The sequence below is a fragment of the Equus caballus genome, chromosome 5 (assembly GCF_041296265.1).
Source record: "Equus caballus isolate H_3958 breed thoroughbred chromosome 5, TB-T2T, whole genome shotgun sequence".
NCBI classification, from domain to species: Eukaryota; Metazoa; Chordata; class Mammalia; order Perissodactyla; family Equidae; genus Equus; species Equus caballus.
The window spans coordinates 45,250,378-45,270,579 of NC_091688.1; the positions used below are offsets into that span (position 1 = coordinate 45,250,378).

At 35.9% G+C, this 20,202-nt stretch overlaps 1 protein-coding gene across 3 annotated transcripts in view; it reads left to right on the forward strand.

The window, feature by feature from the left end:
• The window catches only part of GOLPH3L (golgi phosphoprotein 3 like), a 45,209-nt gene that overhangs the window by 13,488 nt on the left and 11,519 nt on the right, over positions 1-20,202 (forward strand). For all 3 annotated transcript variants that reach the window (XM_001490338.7, XM_014739927.3, XM_070268310.1), the window contains exons 3-4: positions 14,714-14,845; positions 16,030-16,144. In XM_001490338.7, the coding sequence (XP_001490388.1) occupies positions 14,714-14,845; positions 16,030-16,144 (247 nt within the window). The remainder of the gene's footprint in view (positions 1-14,713; positions 14,846-16,029; positions 16,145-20,202) is intronic.

Here is a 20,202-nt window from a genome sequence, read left to right on the forward strand (position 1 = left end):
TCCATTCCCCCCTCCCTCCAACCCCTGGCAACCACCATTCTCCTTTCTGTCACTGTGATTTTGACTACTGTAGGTACCTCATATAAGTGGAGTCATACAATACTTGTCTTTTTGTGATTGACTTATTTCACTTAGCTAATGTTCTCAAGCTTCATCCATGTTGCAGCTTATGTCAGAATTTCTTTCCTTTTTAAAGCTGAGTTGTTACATCTTCTTGCTGTATTGAACCTCTTATTAATATATAATGTCTTGGGGCCGGCCCGTGGCCAAGTGGTTAAGTTTGCGCATGCCACTTCTATGGCCCAGGGTTTCGCTGATTCAGATCCTGGGCGCGGACATGGCACCACTCATCAGGCCATGCCGAGGCGGCGTCCCACATGCCACAACTAGGACTCACAACTAAAATTTACAACTATGTACTGAAGGGATTTGGGGAGAAAAAGCAGGAAAAAAATATACAGTGTCTTTCTTTGTCTCTTATAACCTTATTTGATTTAAAATCTTTTTTGTTTGATATTAATGTAACCACCTCTGCTCTTTTTTGGTTACTATTTGCATGGAATATTTTTTTCCATCCTTTCACTTTCAACCTATTTGTGTCTTTGGATTTAAAGTGAATCTCTTGTAGACAGCATATAGTTTGTTCATATTTTTTAATCTATTCTGTCAGTCTTTTTCTTTTGATTGGAGAGTTTAATCCATTTACGTTTAAAATATTTACTGATAAGGAAGGACTTGCTTCTGTCACTTGCTATTTTCTATATGTCTTAAGGCTTTTTTGTCCCTTATTTCCTGAATTATTGTCTTCCTTTGTATTTAGTTAATTTTTTGTAGCCAAGCATTTTAATCTCATTTCCTTTTGTGTATATTCTATAACTGTTTTCTTTGTTGTTACCATGGGGATTACATTTAACATCCTAAAGTTATAACACTCTAATTTGAATTTATATCAACTTAACTTCAATAGCGTACAAAAACTCTGCTTTTCTACAGCTCCGTCTCACCCCTTTCAGTTATTGATGTTATAAAATTACATCTTTATATGTTGTGTGTCCAAAAACATAAACTAATAATTGCTTTTTATAATGCATTAGTCTCTTAAATTATGTACAAGACAAAATGTAGAGTAACAAACCAAAGTTACACTAACTCTAGCTTATAGAATAATAATTTTTTTAATGTATTAGTCTCTTAAATCCTACAGAAAACAAAAAGTGGAGTTGCAAACCATTCTTACTATAAAAACAGCTTTTATAATTGCCCATGTAGTTACCTTTACTGACATCTTTATTTCTTCATACTGCTTTGGGTTACTGTCTAGTATCCTTTCATTTCAACCTGTAGGGCTCCCTTTAGCATTTTATTTATTTATTTATTTATTCATTCATTCATTCTTACTTGAGGAAGATTTGCCCTGAGCTAACATCTGTTGCCACTCTTCCTCTGTTTTGTGTATGAGTTGCCACCACAGCATGGCTGCTGATGAGTGCTGTGGGTCTGCACCCAGGAACTGAAACTGGTCTACCAAAGCAGGACACACTGAATTTAACCAGTAAGCCACCAGGCCAGCCCCTTTAACATTTCTTGCAAGACAGGTCTAGTGGTAAGGAAACTCCCTCAGCTTTTGTTTATCTGGAAATGTCTTAATTTCTCCTTCACTTTTGAAAGACAGTTTTGCCAGATACACGATTCTTGGTTGACAGATTGTTTTCTTCTAGCACTTTGAATATATCAGCCCACTGCCTCCTGGCCTCCAAAGTTTCTGATGAGAGATCTGCTCATAATCTCACTGAGGATCCCTTGCATGTAACAAGTCGCTTCTCTCTCACTGCTTTTTCAAGATTCTCTCTTTGGCTTTCAACAGTTTGATGTTAATGTGACTCAGTGTGCACCTCTTTGAGTTCATCCAATTTGGAATTCCTTGAGCTTCTAGTATGTTTATATTCGTGTCTTTCATCAAACTTGGGAAGTTTTTGGCCATTAATTCTTCAGATAATCTCTCTGTCCCTTTTTCTCTGTTTTCTCCTTCTGGGAGTCCCAGAATGTGTATGTTGGTTCACTTTTGTTGATGTCTCATGGTTGCCTGGGCTCTGTTCATTATTCTTCAATTTTTTTCTTTCTGTCCTTCAGACTCAATAATTTTAATTGCCCTATCTTCAAATTTGTTAACACTTTCTTTTGCCTGCTCAAATCTGCCTTTGAATCCCTCTAGTGAATTTTTCATTTCAGTTATTATACTTTTTAGCTCAAGAATTTCTTTTTGACTTCTTTCTAGGTTTTCTTTCTCTTCATTGTTATCTCCATTTTGTTCATATATCATTTTCTTGACTTTCTCCACATCCTCCTTTAGTTCTTTGAGAATCTTTTAGATGTTTTAAGTCTTTACTAGGTCTGCCATCTAGTCTTTTCTGGGACAGTTTCTGGTGGTTTATTTTTTCCTTTGAGTGGGCATGCTGAACTGTTTCTTAATATGCCTTGTGATTTTTTTTGGTTGAAAAGTGGACGTTTGAATCCGATGATATGGTAACTCTGGAAATCAGATTCTGCCACTTCCCCAGGTTGTGGTTTTCTGTTTCTGTTTTGTTTTGTTTTGCTTTTATTTTTTTCAGCTTTATTTAGGTATAATTGACAAAATTGTAAGATATTTAAAGTGTACAATATGATGAATTGATATATGTATACATTGTGAAGAGATTCCCCCCATTGTGTTAATTAACACATCTATTACCTAACATATTTACCTTTTTTTTTTTTGGTGGGAACATTTAAGTTCTGTTCTCTTAGCAAATTTCCATTATACAATACAGTGTTAACAACTATAGTCACCATGTTATACATTAGATCCTCAGACCTTATTCATCTTATATCTGAAAGCCTGTACCCTTTTGCCAATGTCTCTCCATTTTCCCCACCCCCCAGCCCCTGGCAACTTTTATACTTTACTACTCTGTTCTGTGAACTTGGTTTGTTTAGACTCCATATGTTAAGTGATAGCATGCAGTGTTCGTCTTCTCTGCCTGACTTATCTCACTTAGCATAATGCCCTCCAGGCTCACTCATCCATGTTGTTGCAAATGACAAGATTTCCTTTTTTAAGGCTGAATAATATTACATGTATATATTTATAGGATAAATATATATATACACACACATATAGATCATATTTTCTTTTTTTTAACACCTTTTTTTTTTCTTTCTGCTTTTTCTCCCCAAATCCCCCCAGTACATAATTGAACATTTTGGTTGTGGGTCCTTCTAGTTGTGACACATAGGATGCCACCTCAACATGGCCGGATGAGCGGTGCCATGTCCACACCCAGGATCCGAACCAGCAAAACCATGGGCCGCCATAGCAGAGCACGCGAACTTCTTAACCACTTGGCCATGGGACTAGCCCCCCATATTTTCTTTATCTCTTCATCCATTGATGGACACTTAGGTTGTTTCCAAACCCTGACTATTGTAAGTAATGTTCCAGTGAACGTAGAAGTACAGATCTCTCTTCAAGATAGTGGTTTTGTTTCCTTTGGGTATATACCCAGAAGTAGGATTGCAAGATCATATGGTAGTTCTATTTTTAATTTCTTGAGGAACTTCCATACTGTTTTCCATAGTGGCTGTACCAGTTTACATTCCTGCCAACAGTGTACCAGGGTTCCCTCTTCTCCACATCCTCACTAGTATTTCTTATCTCTTGTCTTTGATAATAGCCATTCTAACAGGTGTAATGTGATAGCTCATCATAATTTTGATTTGCATTTCCCTGATAGTTAGTGATGTTGAGCACTTTTTTTCATGTACCTGTTGCCCATCTGGTATGTTTTCTTTGGAAAAATGTCTATTCAGATCCTTTGCCTTTTTCTTATTTATTTTTTTTACTTATTTATTTATTTTTTTTTTGAGGAAGATCAGCCCTGAGCTAACATCTGCCAATCCTCCTCTTTTTGCTGAGGAAGACTGGCCCTGAGCTAACATCCGTGCCCATCTTCCTCTACTTTATATGTGGGACGCTTGCCACAGCATGGCTTGATGAGTGGTGCCATGTCCACACCCTGGATCGGAACCAGCGAACCCTGGGCCACCAAAGCGGAACATGTGCACTTAACCACTGTGCCACTGGGCCGGCCCCCTTTGCCCATTTTTTAATTGGGTTATTTCATTTTTTGCTGTTGAGTTACATGAGTTCCATATATATTTTTGATGTTAACCCCTTATCGGATATGTGGTTTGTGAATATTTTCTCCCATTCCATATGTTGCTTTTTCATTTTGCTGATGCTTTCCTTTGCTGGGCAGAAGCTTTTTAGTGTGATGTAGCCTCACTTGCTGATTTTTGCTTTTGTTGCTTGTGCTTTTGGTGTGAAATCCAAAAATGCTTTGCCAAGACCAATGTCAAAGAGTTCACCTCCTGTATTTTCTTCTAGTAGATTTACAGTTTCAGGTGTTACATTCAAGTTTTTAATCCATTTTGAGTTGATTTTTGTGTATGGTGTAATCTTCTTTTTTGTTGTTGTTTAATTGCTGTAAGCTGTCTCTGTACTGAGGGTCAGCGTAAGATGTAAACTTAAGGTCTTCTCAAGTCTTTTCTGAGCCTGTGCCTTTCCTTGGGCATTTGAGGTGACTTTCTGATTTTCCCTGTATATGTTGTTGCTTTTGAAGGTCTTAGTCTTTGAATCTGGCTCCCAAAGGAGGAAAAAGAGAAAAATGAAGGGATGGAGAAAGGCATCAACCATTTAAATCACCTGGAAGTCACTTCAGCTGGAAGGGGAAGGGCTTGCAACAAAGGAGGAGGTTACCACAGTGGCCTCTGTATCTGCACCTTCGTGATCAGAAGCAGCAATCAGTGATCAGAATGCAGATCCCTGATATTTGGAGGACAGGGTCCTTATTGCCCACCATGGCTTCCAGAAGCTGCATATAAGCTGCTCCAAGAACACATGCATGGCTGCCTGCCATGGGGCTAGGGGATGGAGGATGGGTAGCCCTGCTAAGCTAAGAGCTGAAATTGAATGAAATTAACCACAGGCCTTTCCCTGGAAGTTGCAAGCCTGCAATACACTCCAGAGTTCCAAAATATTTATATCAGACAGATTCTGCTGGTGCAGTTGTTGTCTAGGTGAGAAGACAGGTTTCTGGTGCATCCTTCTCTGCCATCATCCCTGAATCCCCACATTTGTCTTTTATATATTCCTGCCATGTTACTTTCTCCATAGTTTGTTTCAATTTAAATTCTGCATTTCCTTTCAAACCCCATCACAAATCCAGCAGTGACCTTTCGATTCTCTGAATTCCCTTGCATTTATCATACCTCTCCATGTGCTTAGGTACTGTATTTTCTGGTTTCCTTATAGGCAGTCTCTAAAAGCACAGGCTTAGAAGCAGTTATATCTATGTTCAAATCCAAAGTCTACCACTTACTAAAGATAGGACTTGGCCTCAGTTTCCACATTTTTTCTTTATACTTATTTTATAGAGATAATATTGACTTCATAGTGATATTGTGAGAAATTAAATTACTTATATAAAATGTTTAACTGAGAGCCTGACACATATAAAATCTCAATAAATAATAACCAAAGTGAAATAAGTCATACAGAGAAAGATAAATATCTTATGATCACAGTTATATGTGGAATTAAAAAAAAAGGCTCATAGATACAGAGAACAGATTGATGGTTACCAGAGATGGGGGTTAGAGGTTGAGTGAAATGGGTAAATGTGGGCAAAAGGTACAAAATTTCAGTTATAAAATAAATAAGTCCTGGAGACGTAATGTTCAGTGTGATGACTATATTTAATGATGCTGTACATTTGAAAGTTGCTGAGAGAGCAGATCTTAAAAGTTCACATCACAAGAAAAAAACTATGTTCGGTGATATAAAATCATTATGTTGCATACCTGAAACTAACATATAAAGTTATATGTCAACTATATACCAATAAAAAATAATAATAACCATATAAATTTATCATTTAAAAATTGAGAAGTAAAGGAATAAAGATGGGAGAAAGTGTGGGAGAGACATTAACTTTTACTTTATTTTTTTTTAAGATTTTTTCATTTTTCTCCCCAAAGGCCCCCTGTACATAGTTATGTATTTTTAGTTGTGGGTCATTCTAGTTGTGGCATGTGGGACGCCTCCTCAGCATGGCTTGATGAGCGGTGCAATGTCCGCGCCCAGGATCCGAACCAGCGAAACCCTGGGCCACCAAAACAGAGCACACGAACTTAACCACTTGGCCACGAGGCCAGCCCCAAACTTTTATTTTTTATAGCGAGTCAATTAGATATTGTCGAAAAATTGAAACATTTACTTAAATAAATGACCCCAACCTCAATAATCTTTTTTCTTAACTTTAGAAAGGAGTCTTTTAGGAAATGTCTCTTGGAATAACTAAATGTTTGAAGTTAATTCTTTTAGTCACTTCTTATGTTAAATTTAAGTAAAATTATATTTATTACATTTTACTTTGAAAATAGCACATGTAGTATGATTTATTCCATTTTTTAAAAATGTGATTAAGGTTACTTGAATTTGACATAAAAAGGAAATTGAAGTTAAACTGAATATTGCTTTTCTTCATCACAAGATATTATTTACTAAAAGTCCCCACTAAGGTTTAAAAAAAGAGCTTATAAAAAACAAGGCTATGTGTGGACGTTGCTTGGCTCCTGACTCAAACCATATATTAAACAATTGATGTGGGGCCGGCCGGCCCCATGGCCAAGTGGTTAAGTTTGCACGCTCCGCTTCAGCGGCCCAGAGTTTCACTGGTTCAGATCCTGGCCGTGGACATGGCACCGCTCATGAGGCCACATTGAGGAGACATCCCACATGCCACAACTAGAAGGGCCCACAACTAAAATATACAACTATGTACTGGGGGGATTTGGGGAGAAAAAGCAGAAAAAAAAAAATTGATGGAATTTGAAGGCTTATTGAGTATTTGATAATATTAAGGAATTCTTAATTTTTTTAGGTGTGATGTTGATATTAGTATTCCAGTTTTTTTAAAAAACCTTCATCTCTTGAGGAGGGTGTTGGAGTATTTTATGGACACCATGTTACAATAATAGGATTTTCACTGAAATAATCTGGGCATAGGGTGAGAGGTATAGATGAAAGAAGATTATATTGGGAGCTGTTGAAGCTAGAGGATACATAGAGGTTCATAATCTCTCTATTTTGTGTACGTTTGGAAATGGTAAAAGAAAGGAATGGGGTCATGTTTTCTTAACCACATGATTCAATTTTAGATAATATCCTGTCGACTCCCTGTTATGAAAGATGATGAAATTACCATTCTCATGGTTTCTTCTACCACCTGTACCCCCAATGTTTTATGAAAGTTTATGAGATACATGTTCTGTTGTTGCATAATTCACTCAAAGCTGTTTTATGAAGGAAAATCCCAGAATTGAGGTTGAGGAAGAAGCAGATGGGAAAATTGATGGGTAGGAGAGAAGATATGTGTATTATATCTATAAAGAAAAATCTGGTTTTACATACACCCAAATGATAATAGAATGATGGAATTTATGACTAATTTTTGTTTTATTTTTTATGGTTCTTCTTTTCTTTCCAAATTTTCTAAAATGTGTTATACTACTTTTTCATCAGGGAGAAAAAAACTATTTGAAAACAAATGAAATATCTTCATTTACCTAGTTTTGCTTTTCTAGGGTTTGAACATACCATAATTGCCTTTAAGTGTTAATAAATCTATTTTAAATCATTCGAGGAGATGTGGGGAAGTAGATTTAGAGCCCTAAACATAGTTTTAGGTTTTTACTCCCCCTTCTCAAATATCTCTTTTGTTCTATTCTCTTTGGATAGTGTGTAGTAATGAAAATTCCTTTTTCTCATAAGTATCAGACTGTGGGAAAAAGAAAGACATAAGTTACCGTTTTTGGTGCTACAATCACTTTAAAATTTTTAGAGTAATAAATAAAGGATAGTTTTACTGGCCAGAATGAGATTTAAATCTTTTGTAGGAATATTCAAAGATTACCAATTGCTTTCCTTTATTTTGGATTTCTTTTTCACTGGCAAGGTATTACCGTGTTGGTTTTTCCCTGAACTTTTGATAATGGCTTTATTTTAAGGAAAAAGAATCTCAACTGGAGGCCCTGAGAAAACTAATAAATTGGTCATTATGACTAGTTTTGCATCTTTCCACCCAACTTCCTGAATAAGCCTGAAAGGATATTATCTTCATGTAGTTTGTTTAGAAATTTTGTCTGTTTGTCTAACTTTATAATCCATCCTTCCCAGTCATGCTGAAATCATCTGTTAAACCAGAATAACATCCAGGTCACAGTTCCTCATTCCCATTATGATTAAGCAGAGTGAGCTTTTAATGCATAATCTCTTTAGTGAAACGTCTCTATTGGCTCTGTAGACATAGAAATATAAATAGGAGTTGGAATGAATCACATTAATTTATAAAAGAGGAATTTAGATCAAATAAGGAAAACAGTGTATTAACTCTTCTTAGAGTTTTTTCTTAGAGGAAAAAAGTGAAATAAAATTAGTTTTGCTTATATAATTTTTTTTCTTGTATAATTTTTGACAATCCTGGAGATAATTACACAGACTTTAGCCTTTGGAATTGGGCATATAGAAAAGGCTTCAAGAAGACACAATAAGATTCTTTCTCTCTTGGAAGATGAAGCAATTTTAACTTTGAATCTTCAGATTTGGGGGGAGGGAAGGATTATTTTTTCTGAGGTTTTTCCTAATAAAATGATATTTTCTCAGTGTAGATAATTTAGAAAAATTAGAAAACCTTTTTTTAACATAGATGGTATTTTACATAATTGTGATAATCTTGAATACACAATTATGTATTTGGCTCTTTTTCATTCAGCTTTATCCAAAGGATTTTCTAATGTTATCCTAATGTTAGCTATAGCTTATGCTCATGTTAGCATAGTTTTTAATGATGCTTTAAGTTTCTTTGTTTTCTTGCCTTTTTTTTACCCCAAGCAGACAACTTTAAAATCTTTACCCTAAGCAGGCAACTTCAGAGTTGATTTAAGGTGTGTCTTCAAGGAAGTTTGAATAAGGAATACTTGACTAGGCGGAAATTCAGCATAAAGTATTGACTGAATTTATGGAAATCTCATTGCCCAACCTTTTACAAGAGCAAAATGACATTATAAAAAATTTAAATATGTATAATCTTTGACCCGAAAATTTCTTCTAGGAATTTTTTCAACAGAAATACCCGCACAAATACTCTTTATAGCATTTTGTAATGGCAAAAAACTTTGAGCAACCCAAATACATCAGTAAGGGCTTAGATAGACAAATTATAGTGCATCTAAAATTAAATACTTTGCAGCCATTACAATGAATGAAACAGATCTATATTTACTGATGTGGAAAGATATCCAAAATAATGAGTGAGTGGAAAAGTTGCACTCAGTATGATCTCATTTCTGTAAATAATATTAATAAATGTATATTAGAATATGTATATAAATCTAGGAAAATACCCACTAAACTGTTATCTGGAGCAGATAAGATAGGAGACTTTCACTTTATAAATTATACATTTCTATAATGTGATCTTTTTTTCTTTCTTTTTTTCAATCATGTGTTTACAGTCAAGACAAAACAAAGTCCACTATCCAAAGATCTCATTCCGCCAGTCCTCCAAGATTCTCTGTTAGTCATGAGGCAATGTGTGATTCCATTTATTTTAGTAGATCCTAAAATGTTTCTCTTTCTCTTTCCCTCATGTATATATCCTTTGGTAATTAAATTTAATGATTGAATGGTGAACTTTAGTATGTACGTGCTAGATCATCCTGCATACTAAAGCACTGGCCCTTTAACACAGAATCTTTATCATAGATGGTTTGAGAATTCACCAAAGAGCTAGATATATTTACAGGAAAATGGACCTTAGAATTATAATTATTTTTTAAAACTCTACCTGTGTATTTTTGTACTTTTTTCTATTGTGGCATATGACTCAATAAAAAGAAGCTTTTTAAAAACTTATTTGAAGAGTTTTACCTATTATGAGATACTATGATGGAAAAAGGTGAAACCCAATTTCTACATCCTGGTCTCCACTGTTTCCTTATTTACAGTGCGTCTCATTTATAGTTCTGTTGACAACCTGACATCACTGTCACTGAAACAAAATTTATATGGTCAGGAAGAAATGATAAAGGGAAGCTTTCCTATAATTGCTTTGATACTGGCTGAAATGTTTGTGCACCTGTTGACACTTATAAAGTCATCAGGATTATGTAGAAATTATGCCTAAGTAAATAACATGTTCTAAAGTAAGTTATAGTTTAACCTTAATTGTATAAGGTTAAGTTCTATAGACAGCTAAGTTGTATAAAACCAAGTACTGATCTAAAGAAAAAGCTCACTCCTTCCTTAAAGAGGAATTACAAATATGACTCTTGAAGTAGGCATGAGGCAGGCAATGAAGGAAACTAATCCCAGTTTTGAGTCTAAGATCAGGCCATCAGGAAGTTTGGATATGTGTAGGGATGTGTCTGGTTCAAGCCAACCTTTTGCCAGGTTAACATATTTACTTTCAATCATAAGTTTATGCTTTCAGGAAACATTTATTGAGAAGTACTATGTATCAGTCAGATACTCTGTTCTTAAGGAATTTTATAGTCTACTAAGGACAAACAGTTGATTGCAATGTAATATAATAAGTGATAGGGGAGAAGTATATATATGTATATAGACACACCTAGGTGAGGAACCTAACCTGGAGGGTGGAGTGGAGGGAAACACAGTGTTAGAGACAGTTTCATGGAAGATGCGACCTCTGTACTCAGTTCTTAAGAATGGGGAGGGGTTGGGGAAGGAAGAGTGCCGGTTCTTCTACAACAGGGAGAACTATGTGTGCAAAGGCCAGAGGCAACATGATGCATTAAGTATACTTAAAGTAGTTCTGGAAAGCTAGAGCAAAGTGTGCTAAGGAAAAGAGACTGGAGAGAGACTAGTAAGCAGCCCCCTGGTTTGAGTGCTATACTAAGGAATTGGGACTTGACTGGGAGGAGAATTTGAAACATTTTTAAGTAGAAGGGAAGGGAGTTATGTAATTAGATTTGAGCTTAAAGATCATCCTGGCTCTGGAAGAAATGGAATGGAAGACCTCTACCTCTGGCAGTATAATGGTCAGATATTAAAGTCTTGAATAAACTTAATTTTTTTTAATTTTTTAAATTTTTTCCTTTTTCTCCCCAAGCCCCCCAGTACATAGTTGTATATTCTTCATTGTGGGTCCTTCTAGTTGTGGCATGTGGGACGCTGCCTCAACGTGGCTTGATGAGCAGTGCCATGTCCGCACCCAGGATTCAAACCAATAAAACAGTGGGCCGCCTGCAGCGGAGCATGCGAACTTAACCACTTGGCCATGGGGCCAGCCCCTAAACTTAATTTTTAATGTATCGCTGGGCCTTCGGAAAGTAAAGGAAATCTTCAGGGCTCCCAAACAAACAACAAAATTAAAATCCTAGAGGAGCCAGCACCCTGGCGTAGTGGTTAAGTTCGGTGCATTCTGCTTTGGTGGCCCAGTTTCATGGGTTCAGATCCCAGGCACAGACCTACACCACTCATCAGCCACACTGGCGGCAACCCACGTATAAAGTAGAGGAAGATTGACAGAGATGGTAGCTCAGGACTAATCTTCCTCAAGCAAAAAACATATTGAGGACGATTAGCAACAGAAGTTAGCTCGTGACTAATCTTCCTCAGGAAAAAAAAATTTTTTTAATCTCCTAGAGGTGAGCAATAGACAATCAAAAACCAGATTGCCCTGGGGCAAATTACCAAATCAGTCCAGAGATTCAGGAATAAATCCTGGGGTTGAGAAAAAATGGGGAAGCCAGGTTTAAATGTGATCCCAGTTGTGAGGCAGTCTCCCACTCCCTGCGTGTCTGACTCTCGGCAGAAGCAAATGCAGATCTTCCTCTCTGGAGGAAGGCATCCTCAGTTTAGGCCTCCAGAATCTCACAGATTCACAAAAAGTTAAATATCAAATCAAGTATCTTATGTACAAAGAAACACTCATGAGAAAGAATCAGCAGAAATAACAATAGGTCATTCAAGGATCTTGGATATTGAAATGATCAGACAATATAAAATATCTATGATGTTTTTAAAGAGATAAAAGAATCGCAAAATCAACAAAAAGAAATGATCACAAATGACCAGGCAAATGTGAAAAATAACTGCATAGAACTTTTAGATGTGAAAATAGTTGAAATCAAAATGTCAGGGTTCGTTTAACACATTAGATACATATGGAGAGAGTAAATTGGAAGCCAGATATGAAATAATTCTTCAGAAAGCAACATAGAGACAAAGGAAACAGAAAAAAGAGAGTTTTAAAGACATGGAGGTTGAATGAGAAAGATTGAAGTCCCAGAAGGAAAGAATAAAGAAAATGGAGGAAAGCCAAAATTCTTAAAAGATAAGAACTGAGAATTTTTGAGAACTAAGAAATGAACCTACAGATACAGGAAGCGTAGACCAAACAGGATAAGTAAATTCACACACAGTCATTGTAGTCAAACTGCAAAACAGCAAGAGAGAAGATCTTAAAGGACTGAAGAAAAAACACCAATCACCTACAAAGAAACCACAGTCAATAAGAATGATAGATTTCATGCTGCAACAATCAAGCCTTCTAGAAGAAGAAGGTGTATTATCTTCAATGTGATAAGAGAAAACTGGCAACCTAGAATTTTATGTCCAGAGAAACTTTCGAGAACAATGGTAAAATGAAGACATTTCAGGTAAACACACTAGAGTTTGCCTCGAACGGACTTTCATTTAAGGAAATTCTGCTTTAGGAAGAAGGAAAATTGTACCAGAAAGGAGGTCTGGGATGCAAGAAGGAATGGTGAGCAAAGAAATTGGTAAGCGTCTGAGTAAATCTAAACAAGTACTACCTGTATAAAATAATTATGATGCTAATGATAATATCTAGTTTGTGAGATAAAAAAAGAAGAAATATTGGTCAACTAGGAGAGTGGTTAAAATATTGATTCATTTTAAAAATAGATCTTATATTAATTTTAAATTAATTGTAATGCACATTAAAATTTCAAGGATAACTTTCCTAAAGAAAAGAGAATGTGTAACTCCCAAACCAATAAAGAGGAAAAATGGAATTAAAAAAGATTTTTTAATAAAAAAAGTCTTTGCCACTATTTAGTTTTGTGATGTCTGTCATGTTAGTAACCTCCATCAGCCTTAATTTCCTCATCTTTAAACTGTGACTAATAGTAGTACCTCCCTTATAGGATTATTATGAAGATATAATCAGATAATGCATGCAAAAAAGCTTAGCACAAATCTATTACATAAAGAGTATTCAATAAATATTAGGCATTACTGCTATTAACAGTGATTTAGTTTTGGTGTTGCTTTAAAGCCATGCTAAACCTCCCTGCCACATCTCCCTCACCTTCTCTCCAGTGAGAGAGAATGCTCTGCCCAAAGATAGCTGAAGAGTGTTGAACAGTTCTGATAACTCTGATGGGTCTTCTTGGTGTTAATCATAACTGCTTGCTCAAAACTTTCAGGATTCAATATTGCTTTTCAGTAAGAAGTTCAAAGCATCAAGACTTTCCACAGCCTGGCCCCCAACCAACTTGATCTCAGGATTTCTCTTTAAATCCTTGAGTTAGATCTCTAAACATATTTAAGGTATCCTTCCTTGACTCTTTTGCTTAGGATAGTTTTTTGAAGCATAGGTAGAATTTGGATGATTTCCTTCATCTGAAAAACCCTTTCTCTGCCAAAGTCAACCTATTCTTCAAACCCCAGTTCAAGTCCCATAAGAGTTCTTGATTACTCTAGCCCAAAAGTGATTTATAATTTGAAAAACTATCATCTAAACCAAACTTCCAATAGTTATGTCTGTCTCTTCTGTTGCTTTTTCAACTGAGCTTTTATTTAAATTTTGTGTTATCACAGAACTTTCCTCAAGTTTGCATGGTCTTTCCTGCTAGACTTTCAGCTCCTTAAGAGAGTGGCTATTTCTTATATGTCTTTGTATCCCCTCCAGCTCCTAGAGGGAAGGGAAGGGAAACTAACATTTAGTGCCTACTTTATGCCAGGCACTATGCTAAGTGTTTTCTTATAATGCCTCATTTATTCCTCCCAGCAAACTTATAAAGATAAATGTTAGTGTCCCCATTTTACAGGTGAGGACATTGCACTTGAGAAAGGTTAAGTAACATACCCGAGGCACTCAACTAGTCAGTAGCAGAGTTGAGTTTCTACTATACCATCCATCAAAATAATAATAATATTTTGCAAATAATACGTATCTTAGAGGAGTGAAAGGCTCAAAGGGTTTATACATTTTTCTTCTTGACTTATTTGTATCCCACTCTGAAATTTAGAGTGTCATGGAAACAGATGTCAAAGAAGCCAAAATTCTTCTCAAAAATTAAAATTTGATATGCCAGTTAACTAACAGCTGAACCATAGGAATTCACAAAGAGTTTGAAGTCAGACAGAAGATAATATTTGGGGGAGTTTAGATTAAGGGAATTAAAGAGAGATTCTTTGATTCTCTACTTCATTTTGAGTTCCTGCAATGTGATGCGAATCACAAGTAATGAATCACAACCAAGTGGACCATTCTTAGGGTATTTGCTGCAAGTCTGGATCTCTTTGAGAACATGGTTTCTCTTCTCTTTCCCCCTTTTCTAGGGTTACACATCTTTCTGGAATGACTGCATATCATCTGGCCTGCGAGGGGGCATCCTGATAGAGCTGGCCATGCGGGGTCGAATCTCGCTGGAACCCCCCACCATGCGTAAGAAGCGATTACTAGACAGAAAGGTACAACATCTTCTGTGAACATCCTCTTAACTTATAAAAGGGCAGATACGAATGGTCCATTTTGGAGAAATAGGGCGATTTGAGTACTGAGACAAGATAAATATCACTGACTCAGCTGTCCCATTGTCTAACAGGTTTAATTACCCTATAGCAGAGGAAGAAATTCGATATCCATAGTCTAATAGTTATAAGTTCACGGTTTTGTCTTCTTTTTTGTGCAGAAAAATCACATTTAGAATGCTGTTGATTATTTCTTCCTCTATATCTATAGCTGCAACATTATGAAAGATAGTATAATATAGGAGAAGGCAAACATTTGGGTCAGGTGTAGTCTTTACTTAACTCTGGTCATCCTCAGATAACCATTCAATTACTCTCCTTCCATTTACTGGAAGTCCATTTTCTTACTACTCTTTCTTCTACTCACAACTTCACTGTCATACTCAGCACTCTACTAAAACTACATTCTTAGGTGTCACTAGCTTCTATTCAGTCTTCAATTTATTTTTCTCTTTTAACCTGTATGTGACATTTGACACTTTTGACCACCTCCTCCTACTTGAATATTTATCCTTTCCTGGGCTTTGTTATATTACGTTTTCTCGCTTCTGTCACTGTGCCCTATTTCCTTTACTTCCCCATTCCTTAACATGTAAGTCTCAGTTTGTATCCCTTTGCAAAACTTTCTATCCTTTTGAGATATCATCTACCTTTACAGCTTCATCTATCACGTTCATGATAGTAGCTCCCAAATTTCTACGCCTGTCTTTTTTTCCATTCCCAGGAACATATTTAACTATTGGCTAGACATTTCAACTTGGCTATCCCGTATCAGTTAAAAGCAAATTTTATCAACTTTTCCCCAAAACTGGCTTCCTTTTCTGACTTTCCTACCTTTATTAATTGTTTCACGATTTGGTTTTCCAGACTTAGAGAGTTATTATTGAATCTTTTCTCCATTATTATTTATATCCAGTTTGTCACTAGGCCCCACTTCATATGTTATTTTTGTCTCTTCACTATCACCTCATACTAGATTTTAAACTTCTGGAAGACAGGGACAGGATGTTATGCTGCTTTGCATTTCCTACAGCACTTAACTAATGATGTATATGGCATATTGAAAGATTTTAACTTGAATGAAGCGCATGAACCAGGGCCCCTTGTTCCTTCTTTCCTGACAGGTGCTGCTGAGGTCAGACAGCCCGACAGGTGATGTTCTACTGGATGAAACTCTCAAACACATCAAAGCAACTGAACCCACAGAAACTGTCCAAACATGGATAGAGCTACTCACTGGTAAGATGACTCAAAATGATTCAATAATCCCACACTTTGTAATCTGTATCCTAACCTTAAGGTTAGGAAAAGAACTACAGAAATTCAGGGTGTTGGGTAAGAGATATATTGTTCACTGTTTGACTATACTTATGAGGGTCAGAAAAGACTTGATTAATCAGTACAGAAGGTTTTCCAAAGCTTCACCTTACCTTCTTCCACCCCATCCCATAAGCTCTTCAATATTATTCTTCACGAGAAATTTTTTTTAACATCTTTATTGAGATATAATTCACATACCATACAGTTGACCCATTTAAAGTATACAATTAAATAGATTTTAGAATATCCACACAATTGGGCAACCTTCATCACAATCTAAGTTTAGAACATTTCATCACCTCAAAAATAAACCCCCCATACTCATTAGCAGTTTTCTCCACATTTCCTGCCCAGCTCTAGGCAACCACTAATCTATAGACTGTCTCTATAAATTTGCCTACTCTGGATATTTCGTATAAATGGAATCATACAGCTTATGGTTTTTTGTGACTGGTTTCTTAGGACAATGTTTTCAAGGTTCATCCAGGTTGTAGCGTGTATCAATACTTCATTCCTTTTTTCTTTTTTAAGGTCAAGTTCAAAAACTTACATGAGTAATTAGATCTACGGCATAAAATTTTAGGAGCATCTTCCTGCAAGGCACTTTGAGGTCACAGCCAAGTGTCACCTTTGGAACAATTTTTTTTTACTGAAATTTTTATTGAGATATTTTTTTTTTTTTTTTTTTTTAAAGATTTTTTTTATTTTTTCCTTTTTCTCCCCAAAGCCCTCCGGTACATAGTTGTGTATTCTTCGTTGTGGGTCCTTCTAGTTGTGGCATGTGGGACGCTGCCTCAGCGTGGTTTGATGAGCAGTGCCATGTCCGCGCCCAGGATTCGAACCAATGAAACACTGGGCCGCCTGCAGCGGAGCGCGCGAACTTAACCACTCGGCCACGGGGCCAGCCCCCTTTTTATTGAGATATTTATAAATTCACATGCAGTTGTAAGAAATAATACAGAGAGATCCCTTATATGCTTTGCCCAGAATCCCACACTGGTAACATTTTATGAAACTATAGTTTAATATGACAACCAGGATATTGAAATTGATACAATTCACCAATCTTAGTTTTTTCCCAGTTTTAACTTGACTCCTTTTTATTGCCAAATAATGTTTCATTTTATGGATGTACTGCATTTGTTTGTCCATTCATCAGTTGATGGACGTTTGAGTTATTTCCACATTTTGGCTATTATGAATAATGCTACTGTGAACATTTATAGACAAGTTTTTGTGTGCATGTTTTAATTTCTTTTGGGTAAATAGTTAATATTTTTTATTTTGGTAAAATATAGATAACATTTATTATTTTAACCATTCATAAGTATACAATTTACAGTGTTGTGTAACTATCGCCTCTCTTTATACCCAAAGTTTTCTCATCACCCCAAACATCACTCTTCCTCCCTGGACCCCTCATTCCCTGGCAACCTCTCATCTACCTTCTGTCTGTATGAATATGCCTAGACTAAGTAACTCATATAAGTGGAATCATACAATATTTGTCCTTCAATGTCTGGCTTATTTTACTAAGCATACTGTTTTCAAGGTCCAGTCATGTTGTAGCATATATCAAAATCTCATCCCTTTTTATGGCTGAATAGTGTTCCATTGTATGTATATATCACATTTTGTTTATTCATTTCATCACTTGATGGACATGGGTTGTTTCCACCTTTTGGCTATTGTGGATAATGCTGCTACAGACATTGGTGTACAAATATCTGTTAAAGTTCCTGCTTTCTGGGTCATATGCTAGTTCTATGTTTTGAGAAACTGCCAAACTGTTTTCTACAGAGGCTGCACCCTTTCACATTCTCACCAGCCATGCATGAGATGCTAGTATCTCCACATACTTGTCAACACTTGTTATTTTCATATTTTTTGTTTTGTTTTGTTTTTAATTATAGCCATCCTAGTAAGTGTGAAAGTGAAAGTGGTACCTCATTGTGGTTTTGATTTGTGTTTCCATAATGACTAAAGTTGAGCATCTCTTCACGGGCTTATCAGCAATTTGTATATCTTCTTTGGAGAAATGTCTGTTCAAGTCTTTTGCCCATTTTTTGAGTTCTGTTGTTGTTGAATTTTAGAAGTTCTTTATATATTCTAGATATCAATCCTTTATCAGATATATGATTGCATATATTCTCTCCCATTCTGTAGGTTGTCTTTTCACTTTCTTGTTAGTAACCCTGATGCACAAAAGTTCTTGATTTTGATAAAGTCCAGTTTATCTATTTTTTCTTTTGTTGGCTGCACTTCAGGTGTCATATCCATGAAACTGTTGCCAAATCCAATATCATGAAGATTTTCCCCAATGCTTTCTTCTAAGAGTTTTATAGTTTTAGTTTTTAAATTTGGTTCTTTGATCCATTTGGAGTTAATTTTTATATGTGATGTAAGATAAAGGTTCAACTTCATTCTTTGACATGTGGATATGCAGTTTCCAAGAACTGTTTGTTGAAAAGATTGTCCTTTTCCCCTTGGATAGTCTTGGCAACCTTGTTGAAAATCAGTTGACCATATATGTGAGGGTTTATTTCTGGGCTGTCTATTCCATTGCATTGATATGTATGTCTGTTCTTATGCCAGTGCCGTACTGTTTTAACTTCCTATCTTTGTAGTAAGTTTTGAGGTCGGGAGGTATGAGTCCCCCAACTTTATTCTTCTTTTTCAAGATTGTTTTGGCTGTTCTGGGTCCCTTGCAATTCCATATGAATTTGAGGATCAGCTTGTCCATTTCTATGGAAAAGGCAGTGGGAATTTTGATAGAGATTGTGTTGAACATGTAGCTCTCTTTAGGTGGAATTGACATCTTAACAATGTTAAGTCTTACTGTCCATTAAAATGGAATATCTTTCCATTATTTAGGTCTTCGTTAATTTCTTTCAGCAATGTTTTATAGTTTCAGTGTACAAATCTCTTACCTCCTTCGTAAGACTTATTCTTAAGTATTTAATTCTTTTAGACACTATTATAAATGGAATTTCTTTCCTAATTTGCTTTTCATATTATTTATTACTAGTATATAGAAACAACTGATTTTCTGTGTGTTGATCTTGTCCCCTACAACTTAGCTGAATTTGGTATTAGCTCTAATAGCTTTTTTGTAAATTCTTTGGGATTTTCTATATATAGGATCATGTCATCTGCAAATAGAGGTAGTTTTAGCTTTTCCTTTCCAATTTGGATGTCTTTAATCTTTTTTCTTTTTTTTTCTTTTTTTAAAAAAATTTTATTTTTTTCCTTTTTCTCCCCAAAGCCCCCCGGTATATAGTTGTATATTCTTCGCTGTGGGTCCTTCTAATTGTGGCATGTGGGACGCTGCCTCAGCGTGGTTTGATGAGCAGTGCCATGTCCGCGCCCAGGATTCGAACCAACGAAACACTGGGCCGCCTGCAGCGGAGCGCACAAACTTAACCACTTGGCCACAGGGCCAGCCCCATAATCATTTTTCTTTTTTGTCTAATAGCTCTGGCTGGAACTTCCAGCACAGTGTTGAATAGCAGTGGTGAAAGCAGGCATCCTTGTCTTTTTCCTGACCTTTGAGGGAAAGCTTTCAGAATTTTACCATTGAATATGATGTTAGCTGTGAGTTTTTCATACATACTCTTTATCATGTTGGGGAATTTTCCTTTTATTTTTAGTTTTCTAGAAGTTTTTGTCATGAAAGGGTGTTTGTTTTTTGTCAAATGTCTTTTCTGAGTCAAATGAGATAATCGTGGGTTTTTTTCCTTTGTTCTATTAATGTGATGTATTACATTTTTTATTGAGATATAATTGACATATAACATTATATTAGTTTCAAGTGTACAATATATTGATTTGATATTTGCATATATTGTGAAGTGATCACTACAATAAGTCTAGTTAACATCCATCACCACACAGAGGTACAAATATCTTTTTCTTGTGGTGAGAACTTTTAAGATCTACTTTCTTAGCAACTTTCAAATAACACTAGAATATTATTA